At 38.9% G+C, this 16884-nt stretch overlaps 1 protein-coding gene across 1 annotated transcript; it reads left to right on the plus strand.

The window, feature by feature from the left end:
• The first annotated feature begins 3530 nt into the window (after window positions 1-3530).
• LOC104437460 (putative pentatricopeptide repeat-containing protein At5g52630) lies at window positions 3531-9781 on the plus strand. Its single transcript, XM_010050403.3, is given in 3 exon segments — window positions 3531-4883; window positions 4886-7568; window positions 9214-9781. Coding segments are annotated over 2 exon segments (2586 nt in total). The 5' UTR covers window positions 3531-3532; the 3' UTR covers window positions 6121-7568; window positions 9214-9781.
• Window positions 9782-16884: the final 7103 nt, after the last annotated feature.

A 16884-nucleotide genomic window follows, 5' to 3' on the forward strand; every position in this document is an offset into this window, starting at 1 on the left:
ATTCAACAACTTCGTTATATTGGCGGCCATTAAAGTTGTTAAGGACAAAGTCTAAACGTTTAGAAATGTTGATGATAACCCGAGAAATAGGAGACTTCAACGCAACTGGGGGATAGATCATTGCATCTTCTCTTCTACTCGTGCGGAGCCTTAGTGTTCCTTGGAGTGGCGCAGAGGCTGCTTTTGGAAGGTTCGAGGCTTCCGACTTCTCGGTCAATTGCTGTTTGGTAGTCTGCTGGCTCCATTCGCTTTGCTGCTGACTGCGATCGCTGGGATGGTTGCTGTTCGTAGAGGGCGGTGCTGCCGGCCTAGGGGTTCTTAGGTGGTTCCTGTTGTTGCTTTGGATAGTGCTGGCTTTTGCCTGCTTTTTTCCTTGTTTGCTGCTACTTTGTTTAGTGACTATCTTTTACATTCGGCTTCCTTCCACTCATTATGACTTGTTGCAAATTTTGTGACGCTGGATCTTATGTATTTTGTTGGTTTAAAGCCCAATATATTATTACCATTTACCAAAAAAGACAACTTCCTTCTAATAATTGGCGTAGCCGGATAGATCTACTCAACTTTTACCTTACAACCTCATATTATGGTTTTGCTCGAGAACTAGCCTTGCAGGATATAATCCACTGGTTCAAGGCTGGGAACCAGGCACCAAACCGGTCGCCGGGTGAATCGGTTTGGTAAGGTCATTTCAATTCAATTTTCAAGTTGAATTGGTCTAGTTGCTCACCTCTGTCCTCCATTAGTCTGCAAACTTGACCCTATTGTGCGATCGGTTGTCATCTTCTGAAACCTCAGAAAGCACTATGGAGTGAGCGACGAAGCTCGGAAAGTGACTTCTCGAAAATTGGAAAATTGGAGAACGGGAGATCCCCTCCCGCGCTCGAGCCATGTAGGAGTAGGTGGTTAAGCGTTTTACCCATGATCCCAACAAGGCATAATTGCGAAGGTGACGTCGTAGAAGTCTTACGAGGGTACATGGCATGCAAGAGCACTTTACTCATGAAATCAACTAATGTGATTTCATACATCAATGAATGAAACGAAGGATTTTATCATTTCAAATGGACCAGCCAAATGCATGACCAAGCGTCTTTTGCCCAAACAGAATCTGGCAACTTATCGTAAAAGCGACACATATTCAGAATCACAGTCGTTACGACTCATATAGGACAGGTAACATTATAAATTTGAGAATGCCAACTATACCACAAGTAAAACCAGTCTAGTAACTAGTGATAATCTCGCCTTCGGATAGTCACTTCCAAGGAGTGGAACCGATAGCTACCTTGCCATACCGGTGACACCGTCCCTTGGGCACTTGTCCCTGTCACTATAGATCAACAACCATAGGTCACTTGCGCAAATCACAACTTCTCCTCCGCAAAATCAGAGGCACCCATATTTCGAGGCATGGCAACATAGTGGTATTGCTCGATTGTGACAGCAAAGGTTAAGAACTCATCATACATAACTTAAACTCTAGTTTAATGCAAATATGGTCTTAATTTCACCATTTAAATGTCATGGTGCCATCGTATTTGAGATGCTAACTTGCCTCATGATTTGGATCACATGGCTTTCGTTATTTTCACATCAAATACCAAGCCTTTTGAGGAGAAAAACATAATATCATGATCAAATTGAATGGTTTACCAATATTGCGGACACATAAACAAGCAAAATAAGTTAAGTAAGAATTACATTATAGATATAAAAGCTGAACAAGATGGATTTACGTGATTCAACAAAGGGGCCCACTCTATGGAGGAGATCGACAAGATAGTCCTGACATAATTGGGGAAAACAAGATCACAATAAGGCAATCACTCTAATTCACAAATATTTCCGAATGCTTATTCAAACCGTGCCGACAAAAATCAATGACAACAAAAGGAGTTTTCTCACATTCTTAACTTTCTTGTATGGCTACTTTAGTGCTCTCTTTGTCTCTCTAAGTTATGTAGCGCCTAGAAATCTGGTGGGCCTGGGGAGAGGGGTAGCTAGTAGTGCCTTTGGCCCATAGGATATTTCCAAATCCTTGGTTTGGGCAATTTGCGAAATCAAGATACAATTATAAATTTATACACCAGATTAGAGTCACCATCAATCAATTTAGATAAATCTAGGATGTTTGGGCTTTTAACGGGCCAAACAACGACAAGAATGTTAAACTAATTGGGTTTATGCGTGAAGGGCCAGTCAATCAAACATTCGAAATCTTAGGTCTGGAGGTTCAGTTATGCATTGGACGGATCAACATCCCACGATACCCTTTTGTACTGCAGCACTGTTCTCGCTTAAGTCCTATGGCATCCATTGGTTAATTTTGTAAGCATTGATGGTATTTTGTTTGGAAAAAAAATTAAAAAAACTTGAAATGTTGCCAAAACACATTCACCCATTCGACTTCTAACGAGGCCAGTTTCTTGTGTATAGTGGCGCAACTATATTTACGTGTGGAAGACTAAGCAAATGCCAATTAATATTCAAAATTCAATAATGATGTGTGAGAATGACATAACAACGTGATGATAATAGCATCTCGACAAGACAAGATAATTAAAATGTGAAATTGAATAGTGAAATGATATGATATGGCGATAATCACATACTACACAACATAACAAATCAAATACAAAACATGACAATAAGATGAGATGACATAGGAAAAATAAAAATGCAACATGACATGGCAAATTGGCTGCATAACAAGATGATAAAATGATGTGGCATGCCAATAATTACATGCGATATGACAGGACAAATGTAAGATGTTTAAGGTCTTGATGACTCAAATATGTGGCAAGGCATTGACTACTTGTTTCCGAAATATTGATGACCAAAACTACGAGAGGATGGGGAGCCCTTGATCCTTGCGATTGCTCCTAATTGATCAAATTAAGATTGGAAACATACAATTGGAATTTTGATTAAATATTTACTTTTACTTAAACGAACATCAAATCTACTTTGAACAAAATATGGTTAAATGCTAATTTGATTTAGCTCGTCCAGGTAAACATTATCTTCATTCAAGGTCAATTGTCTTTTTTTTTTTTTTTTTTTTTGGAACACATTTCCTAATTTGATTAAACAATCTCACTTGATAACAAGAAGTGTTGAGCACTGAAACATTTATGTAGAATTTATATTCGGCTCCAGATTCTTTTGCAGTTTACAAATGCATTTAAGCAACTAGATTGAAAAAAAAAAAAAAAGCCATTTTGGTAAAGAGTATAATTTGAAATACTTTCTCTGGTTTATCCTTTTCTAAGTTTAAACTTAATGAACATAAAAAAAAAAAAATCTATACTTTTTCTTATCCATTTTTCTAACGTTTAACCTCGAGACTGTAGAGTATAACTGAATTTCTTTTTTTTCTAATTTATCCTCCTTTTTTTTTTCAAGTTCAAACTCAATAAAAAAAAATAAAACTTTCAGATTTTTAATTTTTGAAATTCAATCTCAATTTCACCGTACCATATATATCATGTCGCGTGACGAATAAATGAAGACCTGAACTTTCGATATGCTTCATGCGATATCTTATGTTAAATTTCTACACGTTCCCACATCGTCGAAGCTTCAGACAAGGATCTTGTCGACCGTTCCGGCAAATTCCGCCCCAGCAAAACATGGGATGCGCCTTGTCAGCTTCCGCACAAATGGGGTGATGTTGAAGCCAAGATCACGTTCGTGGGGCCTTACCCACCTCACTCGAGAGGTATATTATCAGTTTGGTCGGGCTAAATTCACAAGGTCTGCGCACAACGTCGTCAATTCGAATCGTAGCACCTTCGAATCCAACCGGGTACTGAAGGACTTGTCTAAAGGAGGTCGAATTGATGATGCCCGGAAGCTGTTCGATGAAATGCTCGAGAGAGATGAGTACACGTGGAACACCATGGTCGCCGCTTATGCCAATTCAGGGAGGTTCGATGAGGCTGAAGAGCTTTTCGAGGAGGCTCCATGTAAGAGTTCGGTCACCTGGTCCTCCCTCATTTCAGGGTATTGTCGGCATGGGCGTCCTGGCGAAGGTTTTAGGTTCTTCTGGCTAATGCAGTTGGACGGTCAGAAGCCCACCCAGTTTAGCTTGGGCAGCGTGCTTAGAGCGTGTGCTGTGTCGGGTTCTCTCCAAAGAGGTGAGCAGATTCATGGCTATGCTATGAAAACAAATTTCGACCATAATGATTTTGTTGTCACGGGTCTTATAGACATGTATGCGAAGTGCAGAAGCATCTCTGAGGCAGAGTATCTCTTTGCGACGGTTCCTGAAAGGAGTAATCATGCACTCTGGAGTGCCATGATCACCGGGTATTCTCAGAATGGTGATGCATATAAAGCAATGGAGTGTTTTAAGGAAATGAGGAAGCAAGGAATTGAATTCGATGAGTACAGTTTACCTAGTATACTAGCAACTTGTGCAGCAGTTTCAGCTGATGCTTTTGGGGCACAGGTGCATTGCTGCATCATGAGGAGTGGATATGCAGTTAGTGCATTTGTTCAGAGTGCGCTGGTTGACATGTATGCAAAATGTGGAGATTTGAACAGTGCTAAGTTGGTGATAGAGGCTACGGATATTGATGGTGTGGTTTCTTGGAACTCAATGATTATGGGTTGTATGAGGCAGGGGTGTGAAGAGGAAGCACTATACCTATTTAAGAAAATGCATGGAAGAGATATGAAGATTGATGATTTTACTTACACATCTGTTCTAAAGTCTCTTGCTTCCACGATGGATTTGAAACTCGCAAAGTCGGTGCACTGTCTGATCTTAAAGACAGGATTTGAGGCTTATCGACTAGTGAGCAATGCACTCATCGACATGTATGCTAAACAAAGAGAGATTACTTGCGCATGTGAGGTGTTCAAGTGTATGCTGGAAAAGACGTCATTTCATGGACTTCCCTGGTCACAGGATACGCACACAATGGCCTCTTTGAAGAAGCTCTCAGGTTGTTTTGTGACATGACAGCCGAGGGTATTTGTCCTGATGAAATGGTTATTTCCAGTATTTTAAGTGCTTCTGCTGAATTGACAGCTTTAGAATTTGGGCAACAAGTTCATGGAATTTTTGTGAAATCAGGCCATGCTATTTCAACATCAGTTGGCAATTCTCTCATCTCAATGTATGCAAGATGCGGATGCATAGAAGATGCTGATCGAGTGTTCAACTCAATGCATGTAGCGGGCGTAATCACATGGACGGCTCTTATCATGGGTTATGCACGTAATGGCAAAGCAAAAGAATCTTTAGAGACCTACAATCGCATGGTTGCGAGTGGAGTGAAGCCTGATTACATCTCTTTTATTGGCCTATTATTTGCATGCAGCCATGCCTGTCTTGTACAAGAAGGTCGCATGTACTTTGAATCCATGACCAAGACTTATGGAATAAAGCCAGGCCCTGAGCACTATGCTTCAATGATTGACCTCTTAGGGCGCTCTGGAAAACTTGCTGAGGCTGAAGAATTGCTTAATCAAATGTCTGTGGAACCAGATCCAACGATTTGGAAGGCACTACTCGCTGCGTGCCGGGTACACAAAAACTTGGAACTGGGAGAGAGGGCAGCAAGGAATCTTTTCAAATTGGAACCTATGAATTCTGTTCCTTACGTTCTCCTAGCTAATATATATTTTGCCTCTGGTAAACTGGAAGAGGCTGCAAAAATCTGGGGTTTGATGAAATCAAGAGGAATCAACAAAGAGCCTGGTTGTAGTTGGGTTGGGATCAATGGCCAAGTTCACACCTTTGTATCTGAAGATAGAGGGCATCCAAGAATGTCTGATATCTATTCAAAGATTGATGAAGTAATGCGATTAATTAAGAAAGCTGGTTATGTTCCAGACTTAAGTTTGGCACTACATGATGTTGATGAAGAGGGCAAAGAGCTTGGTCTTGCCTATCACAGTGAGAAATTGGCTGTTGCCTTTGGGCTGCTTGCTGTGCCCCAAGGAGGACCCATTCGAATTTATAAGAATCTTCGAGTATGTGGTGACTGTCACGTTGCCATGAGATATATATCACACGTGTTTAGTCGCCACATAGTTCTGAGGGATTCCAATCGCTTTCATCATTTTAGGGAAGGGGTCTGCTCATGTGGAGATTATTGGTGAAATATACAAATCCCTCAAAGCTTCCCATACAAAGAATGGTACTACTATGCATTAGTGCATCCGAGGTTGCGGCAGAACTAAAAAGGCTTGAGGATTTTGAACTTTTGTCGTTGAATTTTGGAATTTTCTTGGCAAGTTTAAATTGCTTACTTTAGGGTGGCAATTCTACTAAGGAAAGGGCATAGGCTGATCAAAAGCTAAAGAGAAGAATAATCTGGAGCAGCATTTGCACTCAATGTTGAGAGTTGCAACAGATATAGATCCGCACAAGGCTTCTATATCCATGGAAGCTGTTGCTATCAATGTTTGTTTGTTTTCGGTCACTAAACCTGGTGATGGTCAGATCAATTGAGAAGGAAGACAAGAGGATGATATAGCATTGCATCATGATAAGTTGTGACCCACATCTTATAATTTGATCTATTGCTCAATAATTTCTTTATTCAAATCTCTTAAGAATGAATTCCCTTTTTAGGATTGTGAACCTCATTCAATTTGCAAATTTCAGGAGGCTGAACCAACTTAATTTCAATTGTGGCAACAGTTGGTGGTTGAAGTGGACAGGGCAAGCTGGTTTGGTGTTTTTAACTCTTGGTTTGTTGCGTAAAATAGCTTTCCTTGTTGCAAAATTGTGCTCTCGATTTCATCCTATCAATGTGATCCACATGAAGTGTGCTAGTTGATTTGACCGTCATGTTAACTCTATGTTTGGCAAACTTTTGTTGAAATTTTACTTTAGCAGACAATATTTGCTCTTTTGTGTTTGTCATGTGAGCTTCACTTGGACTTCTAGTATATATGTTTAAAAATGTGAATCAAGGAAGCCTGATGTCAACCTCTCCAATCAATACTCTTGTAGGCTTTCTCAAAGTCGGCCTTTATGGATTGATTCCATCTTTCCACTGACAGGGGACCTAGTCCCCTCTTATTGGCCAGTTGGTATTCTATTTCTGTTCTTCCAACTTATTATCTGTCACATTCTGAGTCACCTAACTTTTTTTGTCGTGTATGACAACATCTACCATTTAAATTTTTTATGGTTGAACCCAGATAAGTGATACATCTTGTATGTTTGTTCTTCTTTTCATAGTCTTCTCCTATATTTGCTTTGAGTCCTATTAAGCCTAAATTGCAATACTCATCCCTTTCATAAGAATGACTGGAATATGAAAGGCTTGCATTATAATGTTTTCTCTTGCCGCTACTTTTCATATTTAGCTAAATTATCTTGTTTGCTGAACTAGAGTATGTTTATGGTAAAAACTTGTGTGCTGTTGGCATAATCGCTGTATGAAACTGGTGATGCTTGCAAAAACCTGTGATGTATTTTACCAAAAACTTTTGATGCATCACAAATTTCTTAACAAATGCTGTCAATTGGGTTGCAGTTGCAGTCTGCAAGGGCAGAGTGTTAGGGACACGTCAGCGCTTTCGATGCAGTCCTTGAGGTTAGTTGCCTAGCTCAACACTTATCTGTATAGGTAATCCCACTCTTAGTATTTGGTCTTTCTCCTTTTAAATTTAAGTTTGTTATGTAAACTAGAAACAGAGGAAATAGTTGCCTTTAAGAAGGTGCTGCAAGATAACAGGTATGCAAATACGAGAAGTGCAGACTACACACATAAGTGGCCCACCTATACGGCTTGTCCTGCAATGGACTTTTATTCTCCTTGCTCAATCAATGCTGCACACAATATTTAAACTGTGATAATGTGGGTTTGGTGAAATAGGCCTTTTCTTACTTCTATAGACGCATAATTGGAAATAAGCATTACCTCATTATATGCTTAATCAGAAATATGTGGGAAAGTCAATACATTTCTCAATAGTAACTAAATTTGTCAGTTCATTAGTCTTCATGGACTGCCCATCTTCTTTGTATTGAGCATATAGTATTTTTTCCTAGCAAAAAGAAAAAAAGCATATATTATTTTGGATATCACAAAATAAGAAAGCAAGCAACATCCAATCAAGCTTTGGATAAAGATATGGTGTCACAGCTGTAATTCCTGATCCCAATTCCAAAATTTGAGGTTCTGGAAGATGACTCATGCTGTGACATGTATATGTTGGTAAGCTAATGAACATAGCAAACAATTTAGTATACCTCTCAAATTAGGAAACCAACCGGAACTAGGAAATCAACTCAAATTAGAAAACCTAGTTAGACTAGGAATAAACTTGAATTAGAAACCTACCTAAATTGAGAAAATACTTAAACTGGGAAACATTCCTCCAGTCCAAATCAGCCTTTGTTCTTCAACTTCTGGAAACTCAATCTTGAATGCCTTCTCTTCATTGATTGTGTCCAAAGTTTCCCTTTGCTTGCACAAATATCAGATGGCTTTGGTCGATTGATGAGGCTACAGTTGGGCTTGTGAGTTGTTTGTTTTAAATGGAATTTCCAAGCTTTGATGCTCCTGCATCATGTGCAACTTTGAATCAAGCTTTAAATAAAAGATATGGTGTCACAGCTGCAATTCCAATTGTGATTTCCAAAATCAGGAGGTTTTAGAAGATTGACTCATGCTGTAACATGTTTATGTTGGTAATCTAATAAACACAGTAGACAAATTGAGTATTCTAACATCTCCAATAAAGCATGTAATGGCTTTTTTGGTAATATTCATTAGATAGTTTTCCCAAAATTTTTGAAACATATTCTTGCTTGATGGAAATCATACATTAAGGAAGCAGCCTTCATGGTGGGTATGTGATATATTCATTTTGAGAGATCAACAGTACATGGAGGGCATGGAGACAAGGATTTTGATGGTTGTATGCATACTCTTAGGCCTTGTGCTTTTAGGAGTGGCAGCACCAGGGAATGCGACTTTCTATGTACCTCATGAGCATAAGAACTTTTCTTCGCATTGACTGTACTAAGAATGCTGATATACGTTCTCATATCTGGGTTCTTGCATTCTGATCTGACCAAAAGATGTTGGTATACTTTTTGTACGGCATTTTTTATGCCACTCTTGTTTATTTTCCCATCTCATTCCTTTTCGCATTGTTTTCTACGAAAATGAAACTTTGCACAATCCCAATCTAAATTCCTAATTCATCTTATGAATTTTTGGGAAATTATAGCTTCGGATTGTCCTGGAGTGAAGGAATCAGGGCTGATGGTTGTTGTGGCTGTTGACCCCATCTGAAATAATGGAGACATGTGGGAAAAAGTTCAACGTGACATGCATAGGCCCTCCGAGTATTGGTGAAAAATTCCCATGTAAGGGCTCAGTGATTGCGACTGTTGCAGAACGATGTGCTTCGCCACAATGCGACACCACTTTCCAGCTCTCTAGGCCAGCCTTCGACAAGATTGTTGACGCTACACTGGTCAAGATTGCGATTGATTATGAACCATAAGTCTTTACATGGTCCGTTGTCTCCCTCTATCTAGTGATCCACTGAGATTTTGTTTCATGAACCTACTCCCGGATGAATTTGCAGGGCTTAAAGGCAAGTTGGAATTTATTCTTTTGCGTAGGAAGTATGATGGAGGGATGGCAACCTATTATCCCTTCGGACAATAAAATTAAGATGTTTTCGTGAACAGGAGCTACTTTGGAACATTTGAATATTTACTTGTATTACATATGATTCTGTTATATTTTGTTAGTTCATCCATGATGGGGTGCAATTAAGATGCACCGGTTCATCTTGATGTGAATCCATGATGGGGTGCGATTAAGATGCACCGGTTCATCTTGATGTGAAGTGATGGAGAGACCCTTTCAAGAGGTGTGATGGGTTATTTATTAAGGGGAAGCTATTTAACTTCCCACATGACTATATAAGTGACAACCAACTCAAAAAAAGAGAACGTTCTGCATAAAACGAATGTTTCCCTCTCTCTCATCTCTCCATTTGAGAGAACAACACACAAAAAAAGCTTCTAATCATTATTTCGAGAAGACAATCGGTATTAATGCTGTGGAATGAGAATACTTTCCTTGTGATTGTATTCGAACTATTGTGAAGTTGTAAATTTGTTCAATTTATGCATTGGTGATTCAATGTATATTCCTTGATAATTATTTTTATTGTGCATCAAGAGGTTAGTTGATTCTTCCGGACGTTTTTCCCTGCATTGGTATTGGAGCCTACGTTCTCAGTCTTGTTTTTCCGTCGAGTTTTTTCGCTTGTTGTTTGATATGGAGATCATTGAGAATCGAACTTTGTATTATATGCATGTTTATTATGTAGAAATCAAAAACATGAATGGCTGATACAAATTGATGTGAAGAATGGGTTTGGAGGTTGTGGGCGACTGTTCTGTTCGATTGAATTTTGAAAAAAAATTTCTGGTGAAAATTGTTTTTGAATATACTGGGTGAATTTTGAATTTTGAGAAAAGCAAAACGACATCTTACACGTTATCGGGTGATGCCCAACCTCCATGCGTCGTTGCAAGCTGCGGGTGGTCGGCCGCGTGTGGGCGGAAGGGCTAACGTCATCGATGACATTAGCAAACCATTGGTAATTGACCTGTTGACATCATCACAACCTAACTTGACTGTCGACCCAACTCAATGATTCGACCTAGAGATTAGTGATGAGTGGCTTCGGATTCCGTATAAGTTCCACATGAAATGTGGAACCTACTTATTGAAACAGGTTACTCCATTTTTGGAATTTGGAATCTACTATATATACCTTATAACATGGAACCTACCGTGTCACAGCTTTCAAGATCTACACAGGTTCACCTATATTATTAATTGAATATTAATTGAACATTGTGGCCGGTTAAACCTTTAATAATAAAAATTTGTTACTACAACTTATTGACCATAAAGATATACGAGGAATATGAATATTAATAAAGAAAAAAGTCTTAGTCATGAAATGGAAGCTCAAACTAATGCTTCCAAATTATACCAAATTATACATATGATGTCCCAGTCCGCCACATACTAATCCTCGTTCTTTATTTCGTTCTTTATTTCTTTTGAGTTATCACGCAAGCGGAAGTCTTTTATAAAGGTTATCATTTATAACATGAATTATACATGCTTCTAAAAATTCTAAAAACTCCAATAGTAAAGGGAATCATGCTTTCATTATTTAGCATACTTCTATTTACAATGGGTGGCAGCATATACATCAAAAGAAGAACATAGACTAGGAGAAATAAAAAAGGTACTTGTCTCCCTATCCCTACTAAACTCCTCCACCACCAACCATCCGTCCATCCAACCCGATCTACACGATCCTATGGCCCCAAAAAGTTTTGGTCTTGTCAAAAAGTAAGCATGACTACCTGCTCCTAATTCTCCACATCACTCCACCACCACTACCTGCACTTGGAGCATCCAGGATTGGAATTGATCCTATCAGGTGACGATCCTACTAGCACAAAAACAGCTATAAAACGGTAGGGAATCTAGTTAGGTTGCCCTATGTCCACTTGCAACACAACGGTATAATGAACAAAGACTGGACATAGAAAGTTCAAGTTTATGGTGCTCTCCTACCATGATAGGCGCTCCATAGTGTGAGATGGGGAAGTGTGATGTGGACATCGAGCCATATCGAGGAGGTGGTGCTAGGGACTCATTGTCTATTCCTACTAATTCGATTACTCGAGCGCGGGCCAAGCAATTCAGGTAAGCTGTTGGTGTCGTGGTTTGTGATATTTGGCGTGGAGATGATCTTGGATCAAATCTTGAAAAATCTTGGAAATCTTGGTGCAATTTAATTATCTGGTCACCAAATATTTGACCAATTATATATATATATATATATATATATATATATATATATATATCTTCTTGTTTAGGTATATTCTAGAATATGATACATTGGATTTCTAGGGTTGGTTTTAAGGTTTGTGTGGGGCTAGAATGTCTATATTAAAGATTGAGTAAATTTCTTTGGGGGATATATATATTTTTTTTTTTTGGAGGAAAAAGTTGAGAGATTCTCTTCTATTGTTATTTTGAGAACTTGATGCTATCAAGGTTCCCTTGTGACAGTCGATTCGACTTATTGAGCGAGATAGCGAATTCTTTCGCTCATGGCGTCTATAACGTTGGTTGGTTAACACACATTCATCAACAAGTCACGTTCATACCGAGGTTGCCAATCACAGGTTTGATTGGAGGTCGAGGTTCGCAATTCGCATCATCCGAGCCTTCGTAGAACGATCTTTACGCAACGATTCACATCATTTGGTATTAGAGCTTGCTTCTACAAGGTCTATTTATCTTTAATTTTTTGTTTATATTCAGCAATTTGAGATTTATTAAGCTAGGGTTTCGGTTCTAGCCAATTTAGGAGTCCAATTGCTTTTGTACTTCCATACATAGTTGTTTGCTGTTAGTTTTAATTTTTTTCCTAGCATCTTAAATTGTATCTGAGTTCGTCAAAAAAAAAAAAAGGAAAAAAAAAGAAAGTTCGTAAAAAAAAAAAAGAAGAGAAAGAAAACGCACAAAAAAAGAGTGCGCAAGAGAAAAAAAAAGATTCCACAGGAAAAAAAATAGCCGAAAAAAAAATCAAGAAGGCGACTCGTTTGTTAGTGGACTGAATTGCAACAAAATCAGTAGTAATTTGCGTTTCAATTGGAATTTTGAAAGTTGTACTTGTTGGTTTGAAATTGTTACTCAAAATTACTAGTGATCTAATCTTGCTTGATTAGTTTGATTGATTGTCGTGAGGGGGTTGAGAGATGAGTTTTGAGTCTAATAAAGAGCTTGTGAAAAGAGAATACGAGAGAGAAAATGCAAGAGTGTGTAAGCTTAATTGAGGGTGGAAAAAGTTTAGACTTGAGTTAAAGACGAGGAGAGTAAAAAACACCTTGAGAGAAACACGTGAGGGAGCGATTGGTGAGGATTTTTGTAACTAACGTTTACTTGCCGGTCTAAAATATGTCGTATGAAGAAAGTGTGAATCAAAGGGAGGTTGACTCCATACGAAGGGATGAAGCGCTCGTGGAAAGCATCCAGCAATTAAGGGCCGTAGTGGAGGAGCTTAGTGGCCGAATGATGGGGAATGGCATGAGGGTTGATGGTGACCGAGAGCTATCCCGGGGAAGGCCACAACATTAAGGAGACGCCTCTAGAACACGACATAGAAGGCAGCATCATTATGATGATGATCGAGATGCTCGATTTGAAAGGTGGAATGGAGCCTAAGGGTTTAGACACCAAGAAGATAATGAACTTGGTAATATCAAGATGAAGATTCCTTCTTTGGGAGGGAAGAATGATTCCGATGTGTATCTAGAATGGGAGAAACGCATGGAGATGGTATTTGATTGTCGACGATACTTCGAGCTCAAAAAGGTAAAAATTGCAACTGTTGAATTTACTGATTATGCTATAATTTGGTGGGATCAACTTGTGACTAGTCGGAAGCGCAATGGTGAAAGACCGATAGAGATGTGGGATGAGATGAAAGCGGTGATGAGGAAGTGTTTTGTACCAAGTCATTACCATCGAGATTTGTTTCAAAAGTTACAAAATCTCACACAAGGTAATAAGAGCATGAAAGAGTATTACAATGAGATGGAGATTTCCATGATCTGTGCTAATGTGGTAGAAGATCGTGAGGCCACAATGTCAAGATTTTTGAGTGGTTTGAGCCGAGACATAGCAAGGGTGGTGGAGCTGTAAAACTATGTTAAATTTGAGGAATTAGTGGACATAGCCATCAAAGTTGAGCGGCAATTGAAGTTGGACTGGAATCACAAGAGTGGAGGAGGTTCAAATTAGAATTTGGGATCCAATTAAAAGAGAGATGAGAAGCCAAATTGGAGAGGAAACAACACTAAAACCGAAACCTCAAAGGAGAAGAAGAGGGACGGTAAAGTTGGAATGAATCCGGCTTCAGGTAAAACCGAAAATCCTAACACTAGAACTCGTGAGATTAAATGTTTTAAGTGTTTGAGTATGGGTCATATAGCGAATTAATGCCTTAATAGGAGGGTGATGATCATAACTGAACATGGTGTTATTGAGTTCGAAAGTGAAAGAGAAGAAGATGATGATGAGGAGCTACCATTGGAGGATTGTAGTGATGGAGAAATAGCTATAAAATGAGACTTATTAGTGGTTAGGCGTTCTCTTAGTGTGCAAGTAAAGGAGGAGAAGCATCATCAAATCTTGGGAAGATTGTCTGCCACATGTTGAATTTGCATATAATAGGAGCATGCATTCTACTACTAAATTTATACCATTTGAGGTTATCTATGGTTTTAATCCGTTAACTCCGTTAGATTTAATCCCTTTACCTGTTGATGAGCGTGTGGATTTAGATGGAGCAAAAAAAGTCGAATTTGTCAAGGCGTTGCATGAGAAGACGCGCGCAAATATTGAGCGCAAGACTGAGCAATATGCAAGGTAAGCCAACAAATGGCACAAGGAAGTGGTGTTTGAACCCGGCGATTGGGTTTGGGTTCATATGTGCAATGAGTGATTTCTTGAGCAGCGACATTCTAAGTTATTACTGCGAGGGGATGGATCATTCATGGTGATGAAAAGAGTTAACAATAATGCCTATAAGCTTGATCTTCCAAGTAAGTATGACGTTAGTGTTACATTTAATGTTTCTGACTTGATGATTTGAGGGCAAATTCTTTGCACGGGGGAGGGAATAATGTGGACATTGAGTCATATCGAGGGGGTGGTGCTAGGGACCCATTGTCTATTCCTACTGGTTCGATTACTCAAGCGCGGGTCAAGCAATGTAGGTAATATGTTGGCGTCATGGTTCGTGATATTCGGCGTGGAGATGACCTTGGATCAAATCTTGAAGAATCTTGAAAATCTTGGCACAATTTGATTATCTGGTTACCATATATATATATATATATATTTCTTGTTTAGGTATATTCTAGAATATGATGCATTACATTTTAGGGTTGGTTTTAGGGTTTGTGTGGTGGCTAGAAGGTCTATATTAAAGATTGATTAAATTTTTTTAAGGGATATATTTTTTTGGAGGAAAAAAGTTGAGAGATTCTCTTTTATTATTCTTTTGAGGACTTGACGTTATCAAGGTTCCCTTGTGATAGTCGATTCAACTTATTGAGCAAGATAGCGAATTCTTTCTCTCATGGCTTCTATAACGTTGGTTGGTTGACACACATTCATCAACAGGTCACGTTCATACCGAGGTTGCCAATCACAGGTTTGATTGGAGGTCGAGGTTCGCAATTCGCACCATCCAGGCCTTCGTAGAACGATTTTTCCGCAACGATTCACATCAAAGTGGGAATCAGTGGCATGACTATTAATCTGAAAAATGTAACAATAGGAGTGAGCTGGCACTCAGCAAAAGAAACAGTAAGCTCATAGATCACTCAACCTGATTGACTCTTGATTCTTAGAACACAACTATTATCCAAGCAAGTAAGCACACAAATATGAGCACATGACAAACTTCAAACCAATTCCAGTCACTCAAATAGTGCCAGCATGCATTTAATGCAACAAGCGTCATATTCAATCACATGAATCATAATACCACTCAATGGATGCATCATGCTTCACACTTTTCATGCATAATGTCACTGAGGTCTGACCCTGTTTCAGCTGCTCTACCAATCCATGTAGGCGGCTCTAACAGTGACTTGCGGTTCACAAACTGGGCATCCACGGCTCTTGTTCCGCAAGCATCCCCACTTTAGGGCATCTTGATTGTTAACCAAAGCATTCACCTTCGACATCCACTTTGGGCCATCGTCGGGCTCTTGAATTGAATGTCAAGACTTATGGGGTTTGTCACTAGCCTGGACATCTCCACTATAATATGGGGCATCTTGGCATTCTCCTCCGATATCCACTCCGGGCCATCGTCGAGCATCCGAGGTCCATTGGCCTTGGGCATCACATATCCTAATCCATCTCATGCACTGCAGGCATAGTACACTCATGTAGTGACATAGCATCATGCTCTATAAAATGCATCCTAATCAGCACACATGACACTAGGATGGGCACTATGTCACCATGCACGACTCGTTGCCTTCATGGCATACTGAAACTCATATAACCCAAAATTCCATATTCTGACCTCCTATGTTTAGCTTAATTTCCTCAAGTAATTGGTACCGCATGGCAATTCAAAACACACCATTTGAAAATCTAGAGAGTGTCGTTACCATCCTCAGTAGGCCACCAAACAAGATTCCATCACCTTCCTAAAGAATTTCATGCAATTTGGACCAAAGGTAGAAATGAACAGATTTGTGCAGTCAAAGGAATCAAAGCCAAAACCATAGTAAATGAATTTGAAAAATTATAAAATTTTAGGATGTTATAAAGAATATCTTAATTTTTATTTTTATTTTTATGAAGGGCACTAGGTCCAAAACATTTTATATAAAGAGCAGTAATTTGTACAAAATGAAGAAAATCTGGTTCATTGGAACAGAGTAATCGTCTTCAAAATATACTCATCTCACAGCTTAAAATGCATCCAAACATTTTGAAATTTGGATATATTATAAATAAGCTTGTCCTCTACAACTCTTATGAAGGAAGCAAGTCCAAAATCAGTAGGGAAAACTTTATAAAAATTCAGGAAGACAATCAGGTCACTGTTCCTACTATACTGGGCAGATTGGACATGGTAAATAACTAGATTCTCATACCATCCATATCACCTTAGAAAAATATATAATTTAAGTATGTTGTATATAAAGATGTCTTGTACAACTTTCATGAAGAAAGTATCCTCAAATTCAAACCATAGCAAACTCCACAAAATTACTAAATAGATAAAGTCCAGCAATTCCAACTCTGGAAAATCCAA

The sequence above is a fragment of the Eucalyptus grandis genome, chromosome 3, assembly GCF_016545825.1.
Source record: "Eucalyptus grandis isolate ANBG69807.140 chromosome 3, ASM1654582v1, whole genome shotgun sequence".
Classification (NCBI taxonomy): Eukaryota; Viridiplantae; Streptophyta; class Magnoliopsida; order Myrtales; family Myrtaceae; genus Eucalyptus; species Eucalyptus grandis.